General features: G+C 45.4%; 4 protein-coding genes across 6 annotated transcripts; 1 reads left to right on the top strand and 3 right to left on the bottom strand.

The window, feature by feature from the left end:
* Positions 1-87: 87 nt before the first annotated feature.
* Positions 88-6033, top strand: tm7sf2 (transmembrane 7 superfamily member 2). Of its 2 annotated transcripts, none has more exons than XM_066651736.1 (11): positions 88-188; positions 2121-2219; positions 2439-2635; positions 2934-2988; positions 3222-3416; positions 4626-4729; positions 4826-4945; positions 5063-5231; positions 5340-5420; positions 5524-5646; positions 5725-6033. In XM_066651736.1, the coding sequence occupies exons 2-11, from the start codon at positions 2159-2161 to the stop codon at positions 5883-5885; spliced, it is 1266 nt and encodes a 421-aa protein (XP_066507833.1). In that variant the 5' UTR covers positions 88-188; positions 2121-2158; the 3' UTR covers positions 5886-6033. The 2 variants fall into 2 exon arrangements, with proteins under 2 accessions (XP_066507833.1, XP_066507834.1); XM_066651737.1 differs by having other exon boundaries at positions 5790-5872.
* Positions 6034-6048: 15 nt separating this feature from the next.
* znhit2 (zinc finger, HIT-type containing 2) lies at positions 6049-11250 on the bottom strand. 2 transcript variants are annotated; one of them, XM_066651734.1, is made up of 4 exons: positions 10917-11131; positions 10736-10772; positions 9346-10128; positions 6049-7046 (listed from the first exon to the last, which is right to left on the bottom strand). In XM_066651734.1, the coding sequence occupies exons 2-4, from the start codon at positions 10746-10748 to the stop codon at positions 6172-6174; spliced, it is 1671 nt and encodes a 556-aa protein (XP_066507831.1). In that variant the 5' UTR covers positions 10749-10772; positions 10917-11131; the 3' UTR covers positions 6049-6171. The 2 variants fall into 2 exon arrangements, with proteins under 2 accessions (XP_066507831.1, XP_066507832.1); XM_066651735.1 differs by lacking the exons at positions 10736-10772; positions 10917-11131 and adding an exon at positions 11179-11250.
* Positions 11251-11507: 257 nt separating this feature from the next.
* mrpl49 (mitochondrial ribosomal protein L49) lies at positions 11508-13475 on the bottom strand. The gene is made up of 4 exons (XM_066651117.1): positions 13274-13475; positions 12712-12859; positions 12342-12466; positions 11508-11966 (listed from the first exon to the last, which is right to left on the bottom strand). The coding sequence occupies exons 1-4, from the start codon at positions 13367-13369 to the stop codon at positions 11820-11822; spliced, it is 516 nt and encodes a 171-aa protein (XP_066507214.1). The 5' UTR covers positions 13370-13475; the 3' UTR covers positions 11508-11819.
* A 4732-nt stretch (positions 13476-18207) lies between these two features.
* Positions 18208-19415, bottom strand: uqcc3 (ubiquinol-cytochrome c reductase complex assembly factor 3). Its single transcript, XM_066651645.1, has 2 exons — positions 18695-19415; positions 18208-18550 (listed from the first exon to the last, which is right to left on the bottom strand). Exons 1-2 carry the CDS (start codon positions 18809-18811, stop codon positions 18431-18433), a joined length of 237 nt encoding a protein of 78 aa, XP_066507742.1. The 5' UTR covers positions 18812-19415; the 3' UTR covers positions 18208-18430.
* Positions 19416-24821: the final 5406 nt, after the last annotated feature.

Here is a 24821-nt window from a genome sequence, read left to right as displayed (position 1 = left end):
GAGGAAGGTGCTGAGCGCTGATTGGTTGAACGTGATGGCACATCACGTAGTGGGCGGTGCTAAGTACACACGTCATCCTGCTTTATTCACACAGTGGCGCAAAGAACGGATTTAATACCAACCCAATAATAACAGACTAACACTGTAGCTAACGCTGCAGGAATACTAGTCGAATTCTCAGAAACAAGGTGAGACACGTTTACAGGCGCTGCATTAATAACAATAACAGATTTAATAACTTTATTGTGTTAACAGAGCTGAATCAGATTCTCTCTCTACTCTAATGTGCACGTGCTGTTGTGTTCACCTGTTCTTACCTCTACATGCCTGTTTATAATTTCGTCTGTTTAATACCGTTCACGTTTTTCTCTTTACCTTTATTTTATTCTATTTACCTGCATTTTCCTTTTCTACCCGTTTATAATTACCTGTTTACCTGTATCAGTGTGTTTACAGGTGTTTGTTTACCTGAGTGGAGCTGTTTACCTGTATTTGTGTGTTTACAGGTGTTTGTTTACCTGAGTGGAGCTGTTTACCTGTATTTGTGTGTTTACCTGAGTGGAGCTGTTTACCTGTATCAGTGTGTTTACAGGTGTTTGTTTACCTGAATGGAGCTGTTTACCTGTATCAGTGTGTTTACAGGTGTTTGTTTACCTGAGTGGAGCTGTTTACCTGTATTTGTGTGTTTACAGGTGTTTGTTTATGAGTGGAGCTGTTTACCTGTATTTGTGTGTTTACCTGAATGGAGCTGTTTACCTGTATTTGTGTGTTTACAGGTGTTTGTTTACCTGAGTGGAGCTGTTTACCTATATTTGTGTGTTTACAGGTGTTTGTTTACCTGAATGGAGCTGTTTACCTGTATCAGTGTGTTTACAGGTGTTTGTTTACCTGAGTGGAGCTGTTTACCTGTATTTGTGTGTTTACAGGTGTTTGTTTATGAGTGGAGCTGTTTACCTGTATTTGTGTGTTTACCTGAATGGAGCTGTTTACCTGTATTTGTGTGTTTACAGGTGTTTGTTTACCTGAGTGGAGCTGTTTACCTGTATTTGTGTGTTTACCTGAATGGAGCTTTTTACCTGTATTTGTGTGTTTACAGGTGTTTGTTTATGAGTGGAGCTGTTTACCTGTATTTGTGTGTTTACCTGAATGGAGCTGTTTACCTGTATTTGTGTGTTTACAGGTGTTTGTTTACCTGAGTGGAGCTGTTTACCTATATTTGTGTGTTTACAGGTGTTTGTTTACCTGAATGGAGCTGTTTACCTGTATCAGTGTGTTTACAGGTGTTTGTTTACCTGAGTGGAGCTGTTTACCTGTATTTGTGTGTTTACAGGTGTTTGTTTATGAGTGGAGCTGTTTACCTGTATTTGTGTGTTTACCTGAATGGAGCTGTTTACCTGTATTTGTGTGTTTACAGGTGTTTGTTTACCTGAGTGGAGCTGTTTACCTGTATTTGTGTGTTTACCTGAATGGAGCTTTTTACCTGTATTTGTGTGTTTACAGGTGTTTGTTTACCTGTATTTGTGTGTTTACAGGTGTTTGTTTACCTGAGTGGAGCTGTTTACCTGTATTTGTGTGTTTACCTGAGTGGAGCTGTTTACCTGTATCAGTGTGTTTACAGGTGTTTGTTTACCTGAATGGAGCTGTTTACCTGTATCTTTGTGTTTACAGGTGTTTGTTTACCTGAGTGGAACTGTTTACCTGTATTTGTGTGTTTACAGGTGTTTGTTTATGAGTGGAGCTGTTTACCTGTATTTGTGTGTTTACCTGAATGGAGCTGTTTACCTGTATTTGTGTGTTTACAGGTGTTTGTTTACCTGAGTGGAGCTGTTTACCTATATTTGTGTGTTTACAGGTGTTTGTTTACCTGAGTGGAGCTGTTTACCTGTATTTGTGTGTTTACCTGAGTTGAGCTGTTTACCTGTATCAGTGTGTTTACAGGTGTTTGTTTACCTGAGTGGAGCTGTTTACCTGTATTTGTGTGTTTACAGGTGTTTGTTTATGAGTGGAGCTGTTTACCTGTATTTGTGTGTTTACCTGAATGGAGCTGTTTACCTGTATTTGTGTGTTTACAGGTGTTTGTTTATGAGTGGAGCTGTTAACCTGTATTTGTGTGTTTACAGGTGTATGATTGAGATTAGACTCAAATCATAGCATCAAGATGAAGAGCAACAAATACAAACCAAAACAACACACAGAGATGGAGTTTGGAGGAACTCTGGGTAACACACACACACACACACACACACACCACTGTCTCGACCCCAGCCCCATGGAGCAGGCCATCGAGGTCATCTCTGAGAGAGGATAACACACACTCTCTCTCTCTCTCTCTTTCACACACACACACACACACACACAGAGAGTTATTGAAGGCTTGCAAGGGACACTTCAGCGCAGCGGGACACACACTGTTACTGATTCTGATTGGTTCTCCTCAGGTGCAGGGTCTATACCTGTTTTCCTGCCTCTCTTGGTCCTGTACTTGTTGAGTGTGTGTCGGTCTCCAAGTGGCGCTCTTCAGCAGTGGCCCCCTCCTCTACCTCACTCCTCTTTTCTATGGGACCCGGTTGCCACAGTTATTGTTGTGGGGTGGATTGGGTTCCAGAGCGCCCTCTACCTGCTGCCCTGGGGACAGGTCAGAACACCTGATACACATCTGAACACACACCTGAACCACACCTTGTTCACACCTGAACCACACCTTGCTCACACCTGACACACACCTTACTCACATCTGGACCACATCTGACACACACCTTAACCACACACCTAGCAGACTCAGGATACACACCTGACACAAAACTGAGAGACCACTTTATCAGAAACACCTCCATTAATGTAAAGAGGTAGTGAACCATCGTTTTCGCTGGTTTTAATAAAAAATACCTGTATTTTTATTTTGTCTGTGACTCTGTAACATTTGCCTGTCCCAGGTGTCCGAGGGGCTGCCCCTGAGGGACGGATCCAGACTGAAATATCCCATTAATGGTAACATTATTATTATATTAACGCTAATATTTTACAGTTTTCAGTGAAGAGGAAGGGTTAATGATGGCAGCAGAGTGAGATCCATATGTGTGTGTGTTGTGGTTGTTACCATTGGCCTTGAGTCTCTGATGAGGTTTAACACAAATCAGATCAAAGTCCAAGTTCCACTTTAACCTTTAACTCACAGGTGTTTTCACTTTTCACAGTTGTGTTTGTGTGTGTGTATGTTACAGGGTTCCATGCTCTGTGTGCGACAGCCGTTCTGCTGTGTGTGTGTGTGTGTTTGGGGATGCCGCTCGGTTTCCTGTTTGACCTGATGTTGCCATTAGCAACGAGTGCAATCACTGTGTCCTTCATCCTTTCATTTTACCTTTACCTCCGTTCATTCTGTGCCCGGGATACACACCTCGCTCTTGGAGGAAACACAGGTAACACACACACACACACACACTCTCTCTCTCTCTCTCTCTCTCTCTCACACACACACACACTGTCTGATGTTTGTTTGTTTAGGGAACTTTCTGTTTTATGTTTGTTTCTTCGTTTAGAGAACTATAAATTTTTGTTTGATGTTTGATTTTGATTTTTGTTTGTTAACGGAACTCTGTTGTTTGTTTGTTTGTTTGTTTAGGGAACCTTTTGTTTGATGTTGGTTTGGGGAAGTTTCTGTTTGATGTTTGTTTGGGGAACTTTCTGTTTGATGTTTGTTTAGGCAACATTCTGTTTGATGTTTGTTTGGGGAACTCTCTGTTTGATGTTTGTTTAGGGAACTTTCTGTTTGATGTTTGTTTAGGGAACTCTCTGTTTGATGTTTGTTTAGGGAACTCTCTGTTTGATGTTTGTTTAGGGAACTTTCTGTTTGATGTTTGTTTAGGGAACTCTCTGTTTGATGTTTGTTTAGGGAACTTTCTGTTTGATGTTTGTTTAGGGAACTCTCTGTTTGATGTTTGTTTAGGGAACTCTCTGTTTGATGTTTGTTTAGGGAACTCTCTGTTTGATGTTTGTTTAGGGAACTCTCTGTTTGATGTTTGTTTAGGGAACTCTCTGTTTGATGTTTGTTTAGGGAACTCTCTGTTTGATGTTTGTTTAGGGAACTCTCTGTTTGATGTTTGTTTAGGGAACTCTCTGTTTGATGTTTGTTTAGGGAACTTTCTGTTTGATGTTTGTTTAGGGAACTCTCTGTTTGATGTTTGTTTAGGGAACTCTCTGATGTTTGATGTTTGTTTAGGGAACTCTCTGATGTTTGTTTGGGGAACTCTCTGTTTGATGTTTGTTTAGGGAACTCTCTGTTTGATGTTTGTTTAGGGAACTCTCTGTTTGATGTTTGTTTAGGGAACTCTCTGTTTGATGTTTGTTTAGGGAACTCTCTGTTTGATGTTTGTTTAGGGAACTCTCTGTTTGATGTTTGTTTAGGGAACTCTCTGTTTGATGTTTGTTTAGGGAACTCTCTGTTTGATGTTTGTTTAGGGAACTCTCTGTTTGATGTTTGTTTAGGGAACTCTCTGTTTGATGTTTGTTTAGGGAACTCTCTGTTTGATGTTTGTTTAGGGAACTCTCTGTTTGATGTTTGTTTAGGGAACTCTCTGTTTGATGTTTGTTTAGGGAACTTTCTGTTTGATGTTTGTTTGTTCGTTTAGGGAACCCTCTGTATGATTTCTTTATGGGTCGGGAGCTGAATCCTCGGCTCGGTTCATTTGATCTGAAGTTCTTCTGTGAGTTGAGACCGGGGCTCATCGGCTGGGTGAGTGTGTGGTAATAAACTAAGGCTTCGCCTGCTTTATTACAGTGTAATAACTGTGACGTTGGTGTAGTAACTGTGGTATAACTCTTGTAAAAGGTGGTCCTGAACTTGGCGATGTTGATGAAGGAGGTGGAGTTACGAGGTTTTCCCTCTCTCTCCATGTTGCTGGTGAACGGGTTCCAGCTCCTGTACGTCACCGACGCCCTGTGGAACGAGGTGAACGTTAATGTTCTCCTCTGAACGTGTTGAACTGCAGTGCTTTGTTTTTCTATTTTAATGAGTGCGTTTTCCGGCGATTATTAAACGGCTGGAGGTGTGTGTGTCGTCGTCCAGGAGGCCGTTCTGACCACGATGGACATCGTTCATGACGGGTTTGGCTTTATGTTGGCGTTTGGAGATTTGGCCTGGGTTCCTTTCACCTACAGCCTCCAGGCGTCTTTCCTAGTCGTCCACCCACATGACCTCGGCTCACTCGCCGCTCTCGGGATCGTAGCATTAAACGGTAACCATTTTAATAATGCTAACATAATAATAATAACGATGATTAGTAAAAGGTTGACTGTGCTGCTCCGCTACAAAACAGACAAAAGTTATTTTTCCTACGTTTCAGGAGTTGGATATTATATTTTTCGTAAATCTAATTCTCAGAAGAATCAGTTCCGGAGAGACCCCTCACACAGGAGCGTTGCTGGTGAGTTCAGTTTAGTTCTCTGTTCTTCTCCACTGTTCTCCCCCCGTCCTCAGCTCTTCTCACCCCTCACTCGGTCAGTAGCTGATTAATGTCTCATGGACAGGTTTGGAAACTCTCTCCACGGCCGCAGGGAAGCGGCTGCTCGTGTCGGGGTGGTGGGGTTTTGTGAGACACCCGAATTACCTGGGGGACATCCTGATGGCCCTGGCCTGGTCCCTGCCCTGTGGTGAGGACACTCAGAGTTTGAACAGTTGTCCTTTCTTCGGTGAACTGCTGTAAAAACGTCTCTTTTGTTTCTCCGCAGGTTTTTCTCACATTCTTCCGTATTTTTATGTCATTTATTTCTCCATTCTCTTGGTTCACCGCGAGGCGAGAGATGAGAGACTATGCAGAGCCAAGTACGGTCTCGCCTGGGACTCATACTGCTCACGGGTTCCCTACAGGATCATCCCTTACGTGTACTGACCATCTGCTGAACTGCTACTGACCCCTGCAGCTGATTCTAATAAACACTGTAAACTGCAGGTTTAAGCTGGAGTTTAAGGTGGAATTTAAGGTGGAGTTTAAGGTGGTATGACGGTGTTTTTATGAACTCGCTTTGTAAACCGTAAATAAATCCTCAGACATGGCCCTGAAATAAACACCTCTTTATTTTTGATGATGATATTGATATGATTCTGAACTGAATTCTGGGTAAAAGTTTCCAGTTTTGTTTGTTGTTGAAGTTTTTGAAAAATAATTCTGAAAACTCTTAAATCTCCTGGATCAGGGTTTTCCCTCGTCTCTTCCTCCCTCTCTCCTCCACCGCTCTCCTCTCTCTGTCCATCCTCTCTCTCTCCGCTCTTCTCCTCAGGTATTCTCTCCACGTTTCTCTCGCTGAACTCCTGAGAGTGGCGCTGTTCTCTTTCACCCAGGACTGAAAAAACACACACTTTTTTTCTGCCAGAAAACACCTCCTCCTCTGCGTCTCCTCCTCTGCGTCTCGTCCTCCGCTCCGGTTCTTTCTGGCGTCTCTGAGGGCGGTTCTGAGCTGAGACAGAGCCGAGAGAGCGAACCCCGTCGGCTCGTCCTCGCTCTCTCCAAACAGGATGTGAGCCACGGCCGATAAAGCCAGGATGGGAGCGTCCGGACACTGACGGTCGAAGTCCACCGCCGCGGAAACGGCTCGCTCCAGAGCCTCCGACAGCGAGCAGAACACTCGGCCTGAACCCAGGCCCTCGGATATATCTAGAACCAGCGGACAGAACTCGGGCTCCGCGGTGTCTCCGTTAAAGAGGCGCAGCGAGAAAGCGAAGCCGTAGAGAGTGTTGACCACAGAGAAGTGGACGAAAGGGGAGGGGCTGGAGCAGAGCTGACTGAGGGGCGGGGTTTTAGTGCTGACGGGCGGAGCACGGTTAGAGACGTTTTCCCTGGTTTTTATCCGTTTTTCGTGGCTCTGTTTGGACTGAGAGTGGGCTTTATTTGGGTTTTTAGATTCAGTTTCAAGAGATTTTTCAGTTTCTTCACTCTCTGCATCTCCCTCAGCTCTCGACTCTTCCTCCTCTTCCTCCAGCTGCAGCTCCTGGATCAGTGCTGTAGTGTTCGGTTGGTGCTTCTCCCACCACGGCCTCCACACCTCCACCAACCCTGCGGTGACAGAAGGACAGTTCAGAATGAGTGCAGAATAAACAGGACTCCTTCAGTTCCTTTCACTGGAACAAGCTCCGCCTCTAATGATGAATCTTAGATCATGGTTCTTCAATATGAGAACGTATAACGTTAGACACGAGCTAACATCAAATTCACCTTTGATTTTTGACGGTTTAATGCAGCAGCAGCTGGTGAAAATAATATTTTTTTGGTGGCGCAGTTTGTGTCTCGCTCTCGGCTTCAACAACCTCCCAACACCACACCACACACACACACACACACACACTGACACTACAAATCAGAGCTGGAGTGAGAATTTTACATTTCAGACTGGAGACACATTACAGACACCCACACAGATACTTTAACAACAATAAAACAGTGTTAGGAATTTCTGTGTGTGTGTGTGTTTCTCCCTCCCTCTGTTGGGGGGTGTGTACAGTCCAGATCTAAACTCAGAGCTGGGAAAAAAACAAAGGGAAAACATTTTTAAACAGAGAATTGGAGCCTGAACACAGAGGCACTGAGAGACAACACATCTGTTACTGGAGAGAGTGACCAAGCGCCCGAGGCGTTAGATGCCAGGAAGCCGATTGGACGCTCTGTATTAGTCTCAGTAAGGATCAGTGATTGGCCGAGCTCCTGTCATCACTGCCCATTGCTGCAGCACAGAAAAATGGGACTTCCACATACTTCCCTCAATTAATTCCATATATTATATATTCATTCATTATCTGTAACCCTTATCCAGTTCAGGGTCACGGTGGGTCCAGAGCCTACCTGGAATCATTGGGCACAAGGCGGGAATACACCCTGGAGGGGGCACCAGTCCTTCACAGGGCAACACACATAGGAAACCGGAGCACCCGGAGGAAACCCACGCAGACACAGAGAGAACACACCACACTCCTCACAGACAGTCACCCGGAGGAAACCCACGCAGACACAGAGAGAACACACCACACTCCTCACAGACAGTCACCCGGAGGAAACCCACGCAGACACAGAGAGAACACACCACACTCCTCACAGACAGTCACCCGGAGGAAACCCATGCGAACAAGGGGAGAACACACCACACTCCTCACAGACAGTCACCCGGAGGAAACCCACGCAGACACAGAGAGAACACACCACACTCCTCACAGACAGTCACCCGGAGGAAACCCACGCAGACACAGGGAGAACACACCACACTCCTCACAGACAGTCACCCTGAGGAAACCCACACGAACACGGGGAGAACACACCACACTCCTCACAGACAGTCACCCGGAGGAAACCCACGCAGACACAGGGAGAACACACCACACTCCTCACAGACAGTCACCCAGAGGAAACCCACACGAACACGGGGAGAACACACCACACTCCTCACAGACAGTCACCCGGAGGAAACCCACGCGAACACGGGGAGAACACACCACACTCCTCACAGACAGTCACCCGGAGGAAACCCACGCAGACACAGAGAGAACACACCACACTCCTCACAGACAGTCACCAGGAGGAAACCCACGCAGACACAGGGAGAACACACCACACTCCTCACAGACAGTCACCCAGAGGAAACCCACACGAACACAGGGAGAACACACCACACTCCTCACAGACAGTCACCCGGAGGAAACCCACGCAGACACAGAGAGAACACACCACACTCCTCACAGACAGTCACCAGGAGGAAACCCACGCAGACACAGGGAGAACACACCACACTCCTCACAGACAGTCACCCGGAGAACACACCACACTCCTCACAGACAGTCACCCAGAGGAAACCCACACGAACACAGGGAGAACACACCACACTCCTCACAGACAGTCACCCGGAGGAAACCCACGCGAACACGGGGAGAACACACCACACTCCTCACAGACAGTCACCCGGAGGAAACCCACGCAGACACAGGGAGAACACACCACACTCCTCACAGACAGTCACCAGGAGGAAACCCACACAGACACAGGGAGAACACACCACACTCCTTAAAGACAGTCACCTGGAGGAAACCCACGCAGACACAGGGAGAACACACCACACTCCTCACAGACAGTCACCTGGAGTGGGAATCGAACCCACAACCTCCAGGTCCCTGGAGCTGTGTGACTGCTACACTACCTGCTGCGCCACCGTGCTGCTCCATATATTATATACATAATAAAAATTAGAGCGTGTGTGTGTTCACTGCAGAGGTCAAATTTCATTGTGGTTGTACAGTGATCCTAAAGCATGTCCCCTATGTCCCCTGTTGCCCTCTACTGCCCGCAGTTCGTTTTACAACTACTTCCTCACCTGAGACTCCTCCCCCCTTCAGGAGCTCCTGGAACCTCTGTCTGTGTCGAGACGGCAGCAGGTTCCACAGCTGTTGTTCTGTCAAAGACTCCACGTTCAGTCCAGAGAACTTCGTGGCTAAATCTTCATCGTCTTCATCTTCATCACCCTCCTCACCTTCTTGAGTCTGTCTGAGTCTCTGCAGGATCTCCAGGATCTCCTCTCTCTCCTCCTCCTTTCCGTTCTCCTGGAGTTCTGCCAGTTTGGCGAGAAGTTCTAGAGCCTCCGTGTCCGACTCTGTGAGTCCCGCCCCTGGTTCTTCCACATGATCCTTCAGAACGTTCTCCATTCCTCCGTCAGCGAGAGAACTCTTCCTCAGCCTCAGGAGGATCTCCTGCATGCTCCATATTCTCCTCCTTGCCTCATCCTGGGTCTCGGCGCGGCTCCTCAGCTCCTCAGAGACACATTCCTTATAGAACTCCTCTGAACATTCGGAGTGGGCAGAGCTCCGGTAGCAGAACACTCCACAGAACGGAACGTTACACCTGGGGCAGGTGTAGAGCGCTGGTTTACACAAACACAGCCCACACACGCGAGGAGAACCCTGTCCTCCCTCAGAGTCGCTTCCACACGGAGTCAGGAGAACCTCTGAGGAACCTAGGACCGGAAGAGAGATGCCGTCCCTGACCACGGGCTCCGGTTCCGGATCGGTCCAGTCCCCGAACTCCTCCTCCTTCGGTGTAATGTCAGTCAGCAGCTTCCGTACACTCACAGGAACCCGGAACATTCTCTCCATCGTCCACCCTGAATACACACACACACACACACCGTCACACACAGTGTCTCCATCGTCCACCCTGAATACACACACACCCGTCTCTCCATCGTCCACCCTGAATACACACACACACCGTCACACACAGTGTTTCCATCGTCCACCCTGAATACACACACACACACACACCCACCCCTGTCTCTCCATCATCCACCCTGAATACACACACACTCACACACAGTCTCTCCATCGTCCACCCTGAATAACACACACACACACCGTGTCTCTCCATCATCCACCCTGAATACACACACACTGTCACACACAGTCTCTCCATCGTCCACCCTGAATACACACACACCCGTCTCTCCATCGTCCACCCTGAATACACACACACACACACACCCACCCCTGTCTCTCCATCATCCACCCTGAATACACACACACACACACACCCGTCTCTCCATCGTCCACCCTGAATACACACACACACCGTCACACACAGTGTTTCCATCGTCCACCCTGAATACACACACACACACACACCCACCCCTGTCTCTCCATCATCCACCCTGAATACACACACACTCACACACAGTCTCTCCATCGTCCACCCTGAATAACACACACACACACCGTGTCTCTCCATCGTCCACCCTGAATACACACACACTCACACACAGTCTCTCCATCGTCCACCCTGAATAACACACACACACACCGTGTCTCTCCATCATCCACCCTGAATACACACACACTGTCACACACAGTCTCTCCATCGTCCACCCTGAATACACACACACACACACACCGTCACACTACCCACAGAGAGAGTGTGTGATGTGTATAAAGAAGAGACAGCGGGGGACGTAGAATTTCAGAATTTGGTTAAAGTCCCCTTTAAAGCAGTTGCGTCCGAATGTACTCAAAGCTCCGTTCCACCTTAAATGGACCATTCAGATTACAGTAATATTTAAGGTGGAACGGAAGGTTCCTGGTTCGTGTGGAAGAGTCGGAAGCACCTTCATTAACGGGGACTTTATTCGTTTTGTTACTTGTTTGCAGTGTTGTTTACTCACGCGCTGTTTCCTCCTCACACGCGGGACGCAGGCTGATGACGTTAGACTTCGTTCGCAACGCAAGGCGATAGATTTGCGCAGAATCGACTCCAAAATTTCTGCTTTTCACAGTAAAAGTTAATCACAAAAACAATTACACAACGGTTTTAAAACTCCCACCTCCTTCACTTCTCCGCAGATCAATTCTTTATAAAGTTCATTCACTGAAACCACGTGACATCTTTGATAAATTTGGGCGTTTATATTTTTAAAGAGTAATTCCAGCACAGTGACATTATTTCACTTAATATTTTTATTTCAGTTTTTCCAAAGTTTCAAATAAACTTTAATTTACAACTTCCAACAAAACAAACAAACACACACACACACACACACACACACACACACACACAAAAGAACCTGACCAAAATCCAAGACTATGGATTATTCCATTTTGAAGCTGATTGAATAGAAAATGTTCTTCAGTTTTAATTTAATTTAACAAAGTTTTATTCGCAACAATTCTTCATACAGCGTAAAGAGCAGAGGAAGAGAAAAATGAACCAAAATGGAGAGTTGATATCAGTAAACTGAGAACAATCAGCAGTGTGAACAGGGTCTGGTTTCAGGTCAGAATCCTCTGCTCTGGAGCCAGTGTCGGGTCAGAATCCTCTGCTCTGGAGCCAGTCTCGGAGCTCGTTGTGAAACTCTCCTTTGATGCGGATGGTTGCGGTCACTTCGTTTACCTGCGTCACGGTCTCTTTCGCCGTCAGCTCCGTCAAAAACTCCCGCACATCAGTGTTCAGGGCCTAACACACACACTTATATATCAGTGCTCACAGCATAAACACAATCTCCAATACGTCCCACAGCAGGATTTCTCCGCTCATTCAGACATGCTGGGGGTTGTGGATGGAGGTGGCTGAAGTATGTTGGTGATCGTTTGAATGGTTTACTGCCGGCTGTGCCACCAGCTGCTTGTTGGGGAGATTAATATTGACCTTGAACCTAAGCCCAACTGTAGCCTGTTGTAATTTGACTCACTGAAAAACACAGCTGTGACAGAAACCATCACGAGGATTTCAGACAGAAATATTTATTACTTTGTATCAGCTTTTTAATTTGTTTATTTATTTATTTTTCAGATCATTAGTAAAAACTTTATTCGTAAAGATCTTCCTCACCCAGATATCTCCCTCCACTTTGCGCAGTATCGTACTTTTCTGGTTTCCGTGTTTAATTTCAGAATAAACTGGAATGTTGTGCATCCTGGAGCGCCGGATCATGTACGGCAGCGATGGCTGAGTCTCTAAATAAACAGTAAGACACAGGAGAATATGATAAACACTTATAAACATTTGTTCAAAGCTCATCAGACCCAGGCGGAACCCAAATCTCCACTCGGTCCAGCAGATGATCTCAATTTATTAGAAATTTTCTTTCTATTTAACTAATTAATCTATGATCTTCAGCCATGTATCCAACCCAAGTTAGTTGTCTAAATAACCCCACAACATGATGTATTTGTTGTTCTTTATAATTCTGTGTGTTTACCTGCCGGTGGTCTCCATCCTGAAGGAGCGGACCCCTCATGTTTCAGTGGAGGAGGAATTCTTGACGGGGGGATTAGTCTTTCTACAAATTTATATTCTTCTGTTGATTCCTGTATTTCACGTCCAGCTCCAGCCCCGCTGTGTTCAGACTGAGACACACAACACAAAATATTCAATCAAACGTTACATTAAGATAATCCGAGAGAAAATTGGACTTATTAAGATGTTTGTAATGCAGAATGAAAAAAAAAATAATATAATGAATCCATTTAAAGTTAAAATGATAATGTGCTATAAACTCAGTGAAGGGTAAATTCCTTTTATTTTCCAGCTTTATTTATACACACAAGTCTAAAAACCAAAAAAATAGAATTGCCTTAAAATGAATGTTTTTTATTGGAACTCCGCGTTCCACCTTAAACCGTGCCGCAGAAACCGCTCTCCCCAGAGGCGCCGCTGTTTAACAGCCCTGATTTAAGGTGGACCGGGGAGTTCTAATAAGACGCAAATACCGAACGTTACATTCCAAAACAAGTATCACAGACAGTGCGGTATAAACTCACTCGTGAAGCGGCCCTGAGCTCCGCGGGGAACCGGAGCTTATTTTTGAAAAACAGATTTGGTCTCAAAGTCACTAACGCGCTCCTGACGGCCGCCATTTTACAGTCGACTTCATTCTGGACCTGTTCTCAGGCCTCAGCCAATCACAGCGCAGGGGCGGGACTTCACCCTGAATACGGGTGTGGAAATAAAAAACGAGTTTGAAGACTGTTAAAACAATTTTTGTTTTTCATGTTTTTCTTTTATTTGAACAATCACGAGCTTTTCATTACATCAAGCGAAACCCTAGCTTTTGTTCTGCGTGTTCACCACAGAGCGACCATTTCACTCAAATCAACCAATAGAACTGAATCCACAGAAAAGCTGTAAATCTGTGTAAACGGTCACAAGAGGCTCAGGCTACGTTTTACTTAAGAATGTAAACACACCCTCAATGATTTTAAACCGGATCTACACATATTTAATTGGTTAATCTGATCTTACATCAGAAAATGTGCAATTATTGATTTTAATCATAAAAATATTAAGTAAAACACAAAATAAATGTCTGTCAGTTTGTGAAAACCCATCAGTCTAATGACGGTGTTGTTTTATTTCAGTTAAATATTCGGGTGCAGCGATAAAGGGCTCGTACGCTTTTGTCAAAGTGAAGGGACATTTAAAGGATGATGTTTTTAAAACTATATTTCTGTGATTCTTCTTCTTGATGACAACAATGGTGAATTTATTTAATGAGTTATAATTATACACTTTAAACCATTAAGGGTCAAAACAAAACAAAGCCCCGAGTCTCATCTCCATGTGGGCGGTGATAAAGAAGACGATTAGAGAAGAAAAGAGGACCGCATTTTCCTCAACTCTGTCCCTACTTCAGAACATTGTGGACGAAACACTGACTCTTAAAACCCTCTGAATCCTAACATTTCTCTAGAACTGTTTACCTTCAAGGCAAGGAAAACCAGTTCAATTAAAAACAAGAATCAAAATCATAAAAGTCCATTAAAACTATCAAAATAGTGCAATAAAACGAACACAAAAAAAGAGTAAAAGAAAACATGATGAAAATGATCCAAACAATTAAAAATAATACAATAAAAGAAGTGCTCCGAGGGAGACTCTGGGGCTGTGTTCTGAATCCACTGACGCTGTTTAATGGTCTTTTGTGGAGGTCCAGTTAAGAGACGATTACAGTGATCAATGCTAGAAATAAAGGCGTGGATAAGTTTCTCCAGCTCTGGTTCAGTCAGAAAATATCTTACTGATGTTCTTAAGATGGTAAAATGCTGATGTAGTAACTGCTTTAATATGAGACTAAAACTGATCTGTGTCCATTAATACACCAAGGGTCAGAGTCAGTTCTTTAGATTTGAGGGCCCTCGAGTCCAGATACGCAGCCAATCTTTGTCTCTCAGTGCTGTTCCCAAACAGAATAATCTCAGTTTTATCTTTATTCAGCTGCAGAAAGTTGTGTCCCGTCCAGTTAGTGATGTGTTCACTTACTTAATGAGTCAGGACCAGAGTCGTTTGGGGACAGGGCCGTGTAAATCTGAGTATCATCTGCACAGCTGTGATAGGACCAGCCCGTAATCCTGTAGAATCAGGCCCAGAGGAAGCACGTATAAATGAAATGAAAGTGGACCAAGAACAGAGCCACTCTTCACTCTTCACTCTTTACTTTGATCACAACAATCAGTTTTTACACTTCTTCAAGTATCGTTCCAGATGGATTCTGAGATTTTACTTGTTTATCAGATGAGTTTATAGCAGCGAAACAAGATAAAATACATCATTTCATCACTTTATTACAGTTTTACATCATTGACCCGATGGCTGAATAACTCTAAAGTCCTCTCTTCTATGAGTCCGTTTTCTTTGAAGATTTTCCGACTGGATCAAAAATCACCACCAATCCCCACGCAGCGAGACCTGGGGACAACAACACAGCGGTTACTGCTCAGACTTCACTGGGCTCCGTTTATTACACGAGAGAGTCCCACGCAGGAATCTCGTCTGTGATCGGAACGGAGACAGGTCTGAGATCAGCTTTGGCACATTTCAGAAATGTCAGATCTCACGTTCACTGAGCGCCAGGCTGGTTCTGCTGGGTTCCGGAGAGGAATGTTCTCCGTGTGTGATGCGTCCATGGCGTTTTAATTGTTAGATGAAGGAGTTGAATTGTGTAAATTAACTCTTTCCTGTCTTTGTGAATCTGAGAACATCTGTCGGACCAGGGTTGAGTTCGACTGTGTGTGGATCCAGAGTGACGCGCTCAGACGATGGTTAATGCAGTGTTGGGAGACTCTTATTTTGTAGTGGTGTGTCTGCTCAAGAGAGTGAAGAACCACTGACCTGAGGCGAAGACGATCTGCGCCACAGTTCCCATCGATGTCGGGCCGCCGAGCCTCATGGTTCTCCGAGCTGCGTGGTACACGTATCCAGCGGAGAACATCAGCGCGGAACCGGAAAGGAACCGACAGCTCCAGCAGTTCTCCATGATGGAGGAGGAAGGGATTCGGGGGGGACTCGGGGGAGGAGCAGATGGAGCTGGAAAACTGGACATCACTGAAATTACTGAGTCCTCACTGCTGTCTGGGGTTTTCCAATAAAGTGGCCACTCTGTAAACACACAGCAGACAATGTCTCACTCTCACAGAGACGCACACTGTCTCACTCTCACAGAGACACACACAGTCTCACTCTCACCGAAGCACACACCTCTCACAGAGACGCACACCTCTCAGAGAGACAAACACCATCTCACTCTCACAGAGACAAACACTGTCTCACTCTCACAGAGACAAACACCGTCTCACTCTCACAGAGACACACACCGTCTCACTCTCACAGAGACAAACACTGTCTCACTCTCACAGAGACACACACCATCTCACTCTCACAGAGACGCACACCTCTCACAGAGACACACACTGTCTCACTCTCACAGAGACACACACTGTCTCACTCTCACAGAGACACACACTGCCTCACTCTCACAGAGACACACACTGTCTCACTCTCACAGAGACACACACTGTCTCACTCTCACAGAAGCACACACCTCTCACAGAGACACACACTTCTCAGAGACACACCATCTCACTCTCACAGAGACAAACACTGTCTCACTCTCAGAGAGACACACACCATCTCACTCTCACAGAGACAAACACCGTCTCACTCTCACAGAGACAAACACCATCTCACTCTCACAGAGACAAACACCATCTCACTCTGAGACACACACCATTTCACTCTCACAGAGACAAACGCCGTCTCACTCTCAGAGACAAACACTGTCTCACTCTCAGAGAGACACACACCATCTCACTCTCACAGAGACAAACACTGTCTCACTCTCAGAGACACACACCGTTTCACTCTCACAGAGACGCACACCGTCTCACTCTCACAGACAAACACACCGTCTCACTCTCACAGACAAACACACAGTCTCACTCTGAGACACACTGTGTGTGTGTAATAGTCTTCAAATTAATGTGCTGTGAGTGTGAGGTGCTGCTCTGAGCTCGAGCCGGGTGTTTATCTCCTGTTTGTGTTTTTATTTTTAGTAAACAACAGAAATCCATAGAGAAACAGATAAGCTCCACCTCTCTGTGCTGTTCAAATGAAAGTCAAATGTCCATATGTTTAAATATGTTTCAAAAGACAAAGGCTTTCATGGGGTGTTCTAGTTTTCCCACAGTTCACGTCTCCACATTCTGTCAAATCACACGCTCTGTTCACAGGGCCATTACACAACATCTCCACAGTAGAATCTCTTCATCTTCAGGACATCAATAGTCTGTTATTGTGTCTTTAGTGAGACTTTCAGATTTCTGAGACACTTTGAAAATAAAGAGATAATATCCGCGGAAAGAAGCTAAACGTGTAGTTTTTCCACGGTGTAGAAGTTGTGTTCGTATATCACCTAGCGGCGACAGAATGTAACTACTGCACCATTTAAAGGTGAAAGAGAAAATCCAGATGAATCGATTGCTCATCCTTGGTGACCCGGATGTGACTCTGAAGTTTTTGTGACTCGTATTTTGGTGTCTGAACGTCGTCTACAGAATTTGAGCAATTTCGAAATATATCGTTTTAATTTTACTGAGCTTGAATTTTTTTCATCTGAATTTATTAACCCTTCAATAACAACAGTGAAAACGTGCTCTTTAAAATTCACGAGTTCGATTCAAAAGCAATTACATTCAGATGAATATTTTCAGTGCAAAATAATAATAATAATAATAATAATAATAAAATCAGTGCTACAAATTCAAAGGTGGTAATATTTCAAAGTCTGCTTCCATAGATTCCTCTCGCGCTCAGAGATTGTTTGGTTTTGTCTGAATCCGAGTGTCGGTCCCAGCGTCTTTAATAAAACACTTCTTCAGTTCAGTAGTAAATTCATATTAATAATTAAATCAATAAAAACTGATAATTTTTATTGATTTTATTGATTACACACACTCACACACACACACACACACACACACACACACACACACACACACACACACACACAAGCATCACCCCGGTCCTCCCCGCGCGTCTGTCTCTTACTCGTATTGTCTCCGATGTTGTTGTTGTTGCCTCCGCCGCCCTTTGATCTTCAAAGCTTTCTGTGTTTTATTTGAAGCCAAAATTCTCCTCGCGCTGCGACTGTGACCTTTAAACAGGAAACAGTTCACGCAGTTTACAGTGCGTCAATGCTGCGCACGGTTTACGCAGAACCGAGATATAATTACATTCTACTTTTATTTCCATTTTGACAAAGAACAAAGTGAAGTCAAAATAAATAAATATTAAAATATATAAATAATAATAATCATTAAAAAAACTCCCTAAAAAGTTAAATTATTTAGTGAATAATTGATAAGTGAATATTTATTAAAGCTCTGAGGGGAAAAAGTACAAAGGGATTTAATTCAATGAAGATAATGATTTTATTTACAGATTCATTTCTCACCACTTTCACAACAAACACTCAACTTCAGAAATATATTTACAACTGTTCCTTTTCTGGAGACTGTACTTGTCTTTAGTCCACTCCTCAGTCCCAGGCTGAGGACCAGGTTTATTGTGATATTTAAGTGTTTCTGTGGAAGTGAAGCTGTTGATGGATGTGTACTGAGTTGTTTATTTGTTGGTGTTTTTGTTTATTTGGGTCCCCAGGTGATGTTGTCCTCCGTCTCCGCCGCATCCTTCAGGACCTGCATCACCAGAGCGTTCCTCCTGCGGCTCTCCTCCATCCGAAGAGTGTTCTGCTCCGGCAGTTCCTGCTCACACACACACACACACATTTCATTTTAATATTAGGCCTGTATTGTTGTGTAGTGTAGTGTTTTGTGTTGTGTACATGTTGAACGTGGGTCATGTTCTGGTTCTGGAAAGACTACAGATGTTTAATGTGGATGCATTACCTTCAGTATTTCTCTCTTCCTCTCGGGTCCAGGAGCGACTGTGCTCCACATCAGCAGCCCGGCTCCCAGCGCCCCCACAGCCAGGAGCCCCGCCGCCACCCTCCTCCCAGAGCTCATCACCACACTGTCCCTCAGAACCAGCACTGTCCCCCAGAACCAGGACTGTCCCCTTACTCCAGAACTGTCCCCCAGAACCAGCACTGTCCCCCAGAACCAGCACTGTCCCCTTACTCCAGCACTGTCCCCTAGAACAAGGACCGTCCCCTTTCTCCAGCAGGGTCCCCCAGAACCAGGACCTTCCCCTTACACCAGCACTGTCCCCCAGAACCAGGGCTGTCTTCTACCAGCGCTGTTCTGTACCAGAATTATCCCCTGACACCAGGGCTGTCCTCTTACACTCGGTACACGGTCTCCATTCAACGTGACGCTATTTTCACACCCGTTTTTTGGGATTCTCGTGTTCTGATTGGCAGGTTCCTCGGTCACGTGGGTTGTCTCAGTACGGGTGTACTTAACAGTGACAGCAGGGCATTGTGGGAGACCGTCGTTACGCAATTTGAGGCAGGTTTGAACAATGACGGCCACAAGGCGGCAGTGTTTTCCGCTGGTTCCGTCTCAATTGCGTTCATTAAAGCGCCGCATAAACCCAGAGATCAAAGGAAAACTCACCGACTCTTTAACGATTTAATTTAGAACCAGTCTCTGTTCTGCACCGAGCCCGGTTCCGCTCTAGAGCGTTATTTGGGACACGTTTTTCTCTTTCCCTTTCGGAAACACTGTTGCAGGGACAGTGACTGCTTTTCTAAGACTCACCGCCAGATGACGCTGAAACCCCACTGGACCGTTTAGACCTTTCACACTCCTCTGGATCTCACCTCTCTCTCTCTCTCTCTCTCTCTCTCTCTCTCTCTCTCTCTCTCTCTCTCAGTGTGTGTGTGTCTGTGGGTGTATGGATTATGGCTGAGTGGTGATAATGTGTCAGACCTTCTGCAGGAGAATGTTCCTCTCTCTCTCTCTCTCTCTCTCTCTCTCTCTCTCTCTCTCTCTCTCTCTCTCTGTCTCTTTCTCTCTCTCTCTCTCTCTCTCTCTCTCTCTGTCTCTCTCTCTCTCTCTCTGTCTCTTTCTCTCTCTCTCTCTCTCTCTCTCTCTCTCTCTCTGTCTCTTTCTCTCTCTCTCTCTCTCTGTCTCTTTCTCTCTCTCTCTTTGTCTCTCTTTCTCTCTCTCTCTCTCTTGCTGTCTATTAATAATGATGAGATTTGTATACAAATTGAGTCGTGTTTCTGTCTTTCATTCTCCCTTTGTGTGTGTGTGTGTGTGTGTGTCTCTGTGTGTGTGTGTGTGTGTATGTGTGTGTGCAATTATTCGCAGCAGTGTGTGGAGACACTCTGATACGGACTCTGGATCAGTGTTGTGTCTCCAGCAGGGACCAGTGATTAATTCCATCCAGAATTCAGAGAGAACCTGAATCACTCTGCCACTAACACACACACACACAAACACACACACACACACACACACACACACACACACACACACACACACACACACACTGCTCTACAGTAACACACATCAGTTCCCAACTCTGTTGCCATGACGCCTGCTTCTTTGCTGATCATTGGAGGACACACCAATGTGTGTATTTGTGTGTGTGTGTGTGTGTGTGTGTGTGTGTTTAACCCCCTCCCTCAGTGTGTAAGTGTGAATGTGTGATTTCATGTCTATCAGGACGAATGTTAATGAGGTGATTCAGACGCAGTGAGAATCAGACTCTTCCAGAAAATAGCTCTGGACTCGTCTCCGATTAACTCTCACATCACACCTTTAATGATACTCCTTCTGTGTGTGTGTGTGTAGCATGTGTGTGCATTTGTGTGTGTATGTGTATGTGTGTAGCGTGTGTGCATGTGTCTGTAGTGTGTGCCTGTGTGTGTATCATGTGTGTGTGTGTGTGTGTGTATCATGTATGTGTGTGTGTATATCATTTATGTGTGTGTGTGTGTGTATCGTATGTGTGTGTGTGTGTGAGAGAGTATCATTTGTGTGTGTGTGTGTGTGTGTATCGTGTGTGTGTGTGTGAGAGTATCATTTGTGTGTGTGTGTGAGTGTATCGTATGTGTATGTGTGTGTGTGTGTGAGTATCGTTTGTGTGTGTGTGTGAGTATCGTTTGAGTGTGCGTGTGTGTGTGTTTTCGTGTGTGTGCATTTGTGTGTGTGTGTGTGTGTCTGTAGCGTGTGTCTGTGTGTGTATCGTGTGTGTGTGTGTGTGTGTGTGTGTGTGTGTGTATCATGTATGTGTGTGTGTATATCGTTTATGTGTGTGTGTGTATTATTTGTGTGTGTGTGTGTGTATCGTATGTGTGTGAGTATCATTTGTGTATGTGTATGAGTATAGTTTTTGTGTGTGTGTGTGTGAGAATCGTTTGTGTGTGTGTGTGTGTGTGTGAGTATCGTTTGTGTGTGTGTGTGTGTGTGTGAGAATTGTTTGTGTGTGTGTGTGTGTGTGTGTGAGTATCGTTTGTGTGTGTGTGTGTGTGTGTGTGTGAGAGTATCGTTTGTGTGTGTGTGTGTGTGTGTGTGAGAATTGTTTGTGTGTGTGTGTGTGTGTGTGTGTGTGTGTGTGAGTATCGTTTGTGTGTGTGGGTATTACACAGTGTTACATACGTGTGGATCATATGAACCTTACAGAGCAGTGCCTGATGTTGGTGGTAATTCTGAGTGGGCGTCCTGCGCCTGCGTGAAGCTACATATCTGAGACGAAGGCCCTAAGTTTCTCATGGATTGGGAGTGTCTCACGGAGCTCCACGGAGTGTGTGAGAGCAGTCGCAGGCCTCGGGACGGTCAGGAGATAACAGGTGTGAATGATGTGAAGAATGTGTCTCAGTGTGTCTCCATGGGTCTCTGTGAATCTGTTTGTGTCTACGGATGTCTCTGTGTGTCTACGGATGTCTCTGTGTGTCTCCGGGTGTCTCCGTGGTTCTCTGTGAGTCCCTGGGTGTCTCAGTGTGCCTCTGTGTGTCTCCTGGTGTCTCTGTGTGTCTCAATGTGTATCTGGGTGTCTCTGTGTGTCTGCAGATGTCTCTGTGTGTTTCAGTGTGTCTCCAATTGTCTAAGTGTGTCTCCGGTTTTCTCATTGTTATTCCAGGGGTCTCTGTGTCTCTGGGTGTCTCTGTGTGTCAGGGTGTCTCGAGTGTGTCTGAAGGTGTTTTGTGTCTGTGTGTCTCCAGGTGTCTCAGCATGACTCTCTGTCTGTGTTCTCTGTGTATGTTTGTTTGTCTTTGTGTATCTCTGAGTGTCTCCCTGTGTCTCTGTGTGTATCTGGGTGTGCCCTGGTGTCTCCCTATATCTCTGTGTGTCTCCAGGTCTCTCCATGTGTCTCTGTATGTGTCCGGGTGTCTCCATGTGTCTCTGGGTGTCTCAATGTATTTCCAGGTGTGTGTCTCTGGGTGTCTGTGTGTTTTTGTGTGTCTTGGTGCATCCGGGTGTCTCCAGGTGTCTTCATAGTGTCTCCAGGTGTCTCTGTGTGTCTCCATGTGTCTCTGGGTGTCTCAGTGTATCTCCTGGTGACTCGGGGTGTTTCCAGGTGTGTGTCTCTTGGTGTCTTGGTGCCTCCGGGTGTCTCCAGGTGTCTCAGAGTGTCTCCAGGTGTCTCTATGTCTCTGGGTGTCTCTGGGTGTCTCAGTGTGTCTCCATGTGTCTCTGGGTGTCTCCATGTGTCTCTAGGTGTCTCCATGTGTCTCTAGGTGTCTCAATGTGTCTCCATGTGTTTCAGGGAGTCTCTGGGTGTCTCCATGTGTCTCTATTTGGCTCTGTGCTTCTCTGGGTGTCTCAGAAGAACTTGACTTATCACCACTCTCTCTCTCTCTCTCTCTCTCTCTCTCTCTCTCTCTCTCCTGTCTTCAGTGTGCGTCTCTGTTCTCAGCTGGTGACTGATCAGATTTTCTGATAAATGTCTTCATCATTAATTCATCTTCGTCATTTCCCTCTGTTCCCTGAAGATGTTAAAGAAGCTCAGTGTTTCAGAAGTGAGTTGAAACGTGTAAAAGGTGATTATCGGCTCAGTGAGAAACACAGGAACAATCTGAACAAGTGAGTTCTGATATAAATCTGTTTCAACTTCTGTAGAATTACTGTTTCAGACTAAAGAATCACCCCCCAATCTCTTTCACTCTCTCTCTCTCCCTGTATCTCTCTCCCTCTCTCTCTCTCTCTCTCTCCCTCTCCCTCTCTCCCTGTATCTCTCTCTCTCTCCCTGTATCTTTCTCTCTCTCTCTCTCTCTCTCTCTCTCTCTCTCTCTCTCTCTCTCTCTGTATCCCTCTCTCTCTCTCTCTGTCAGATTTTCACTCAGGTTTCAAACTTATCAATTGTAACCAGTTTCCATGGCAACATTTCTCGAGAGGTTGAGAGCAGTGGTGAGCAGTCAGGGTGTGTGTGTTTGTCTGTGTGTGTCTCAGACTCTGTGTGTGTGTGTGTGTGTGTGTGTGTGTGTGTGTGTGTGTGTGTCAGCTTGTTACAGCATGTTACAGCTTACAAAACACACACACAGTCTGAGACAGAGTGAGAGTCGTTTGAGAAGAGAGACAAAGAGAGAGAAAGACAGAGAGAGAGAGAGAGAGAGAGAGAGAAAGCATTGAACATAGTTTGGTTTCCATGGAGACAAAATAATGTGATAGTTTGTTAGGTTCTCTCTCTCTCTCTCTCTCTCTCTCTCTCTCTCTTCATTTCTCTCTGTCTCCCTCTCTCTCTGTTCTCTCTCTCTCTCTCTCTCTCTCTCTCTCACTATCTCTCTCTTCGTCTCTCTTTCTCTCTGTTCTCTCTCTCTCTTCGTCTCTCTCTCTCTGTTCTCTCTCTCTCTCTTCGTCTCTCTCTCTCTCTCTCTCTCTCTCTCTCTCCTCCAGCTGTATGGTGTGAAGTCGTCCTCCTGCTGCTCTCTATCTCTCTTTCTCACTTCCATCCCTCTTTCCTCTCGCCTGCCCTCTTTTTCTCTCTCTCTCTCTGTTCTCTCCACATCTCTCTGGTTTTGGAGGATGTTCTGGAAACGCACTGCGACACAGAGCTGAGTTTATTCTGAGTTTTATTAGAATCTGAGGAATGGCTGTCAGTAGATATTTATTATATTTAATAACTGAATGTTTTCTAATGAATCCAGAGGATAAAGCTGTAACAAGAAGACGGCAGCAGCACAAACAGATTGGATGAGTATAAAAAACACTGGACTTATTCCTAAATATACAGACTGCATCTTACTGTCATAATAATAATAATAATAATAATAATAATAATAATAATGACGATAAATAATAACAATCATAATAAATAGTAATAAGTTATTACAGACATTCAGTGGAAAGATGGAGAAGAGTCTTTTCTCTGGTTTCTGTCGATTGTCCACAGTTTCACATTGTGAGGGTCAGCGCTAAAAAAAACTCGGCCGTGTTTCTGTCCGCTGCGTTCTGCACAACTCAGAGATAAAGAGTGTTTATTGTTTGAACGCACACAGTAACTCTGACTCAGGCACAGCGTCTGGCTCCTTCACATCCCCCCTCCCCCAACACACACACACACACACACACACACACACACACACACACACACACACACTCTCAGCACCAACAACACCTTACTGCACAACTCCCCCATCATCAGAATCACCCCACCCTCAACCTCATCTTCATCCCACCCTCACCCTCAACCTCACACTCATCCTCACCCTCAACCTCACCCTCATCCTCATCCCACCCTCAACCTCACCCTCATCCTCATCCCACCCTCAACCTCACCCTCACACTCATCCTCACCCTCAACCTCACCCTCATCCTCATCCCACCCTCAACCTCACCCTCATCCTCAACCTCACCCTCAACCTCACACTCATCCTCACCCTCAACCTCACCCTCATCCCACCCTCAACCTCACCCTCACCCTAAACCTCAACCTCACCCCACCCTCAACCTCACACTCATCCTCACCCTCATCCTCAACCTCACCCCACCCTCATCCTCACACTCACCCTAAACCTCAACCTCACCACACACTCACACTCAACCTCACCCCACCCTCAACCTCAAACTCATCCCACCTTCATCCTCACCCTCACCCCACCCTCAACCTCACACTTATCCTCACCAT

This window comes from Hoplias malabaricus, chromosome 18 (genome assembly GCF_029633855.1).
Source record: "Hoplias malabaricus isolate fHopMal1 chromosome 18, fHopMal1.hap1, whole genome shotgun sequence".
NCBI lineage: Eukaryota > Metazoa > Chordata > Actinopteri > Characiformes > Erythrinidae > Hoplias > Hoplias malabaricus.
The sequence above is the reverse complement of the archived record's forward strand: the minus strand, read 5'-3'. Positions and strand labels throughout refer to the sequence as shown.

What these genes read in the sequence shown, in the direction of transcription:
- tm7sf2 (XM_066651736.1), top strand. Translation starts at nt 2,159, where the DNA reads ATGAAGAGCAACAAATACAAACCAAAACAACACACAGAGATGGAGTTT. An exon ending in GGAGTTTGGAGGAACTCTGG is followed by an intron (nt 2,220 to 2,438) that starts GTAACACACACA and finishes GGTTCTCCTCAG; the next exon opens with GTGCAGGGTCTATACCTGTT. An exon ending in CGCTCTTGGAGGAAACACAG is followed by an intron (nt 3,417 to 4,625) that starts GTAACACACACA and finishes TTGTTCGTTTAG; the next exon opens with GGAACCCTCTGTATGATTTC.
- znhit2 (XM_066651734.1), bottom strand. An exon ending in GAAGGGGGGAGGAGTCTCAG is followed by an intron (nt 7,047 to 9,345) that starts GTGAGGAAGTAG and finishes CTGTCACCGCAG; the next exon opens with GGTTGGTGGAGGTGTGGAGG.
- mrpl49 (XM_066651117.1), bottom strand. Translation starts at nt 13,369, where the DNA reads ATGGCGGCCGTCAGGAGCGCGTTAGTGACTTTGAGACCAAATCTGTTT. An exon ending in AGCTCAGGGCCGCTTCACGA is followed by an intron (nt 12,860 to 13,273) that starts GTGAGTTTATAC and finishes TGTGTGTCTCAG; the next exon opens with TCTGAACACAGCGGGGCTGG. An exon ending in AAGTGGAGGGAGATATCTGG is followed by an intron (nt 11,967 to 12,341) that starts GTGAGGAAGATC and finishes TGTGTGTGTTAG; the next exon opens with GCCCTGAACACTGATGTGCG.
- uqcc3 (XM_066651645.1), bottom strand. Translation starts at nt 18,811, where the DNA reads ATGAGCTCTGGGAGGAGGGTGGCGGCGGGGCTCCTGGCTGTGGGGGCG. An exon ending in GGAAGAGAGAAATACTGAAG is followed by an intron (nt 18,551 to 18,694) that starts GTAATGCATCCA and finishes GTGTGTGAGCAG; the next exon opens with GAACTGCCGGAGCAGAACAC.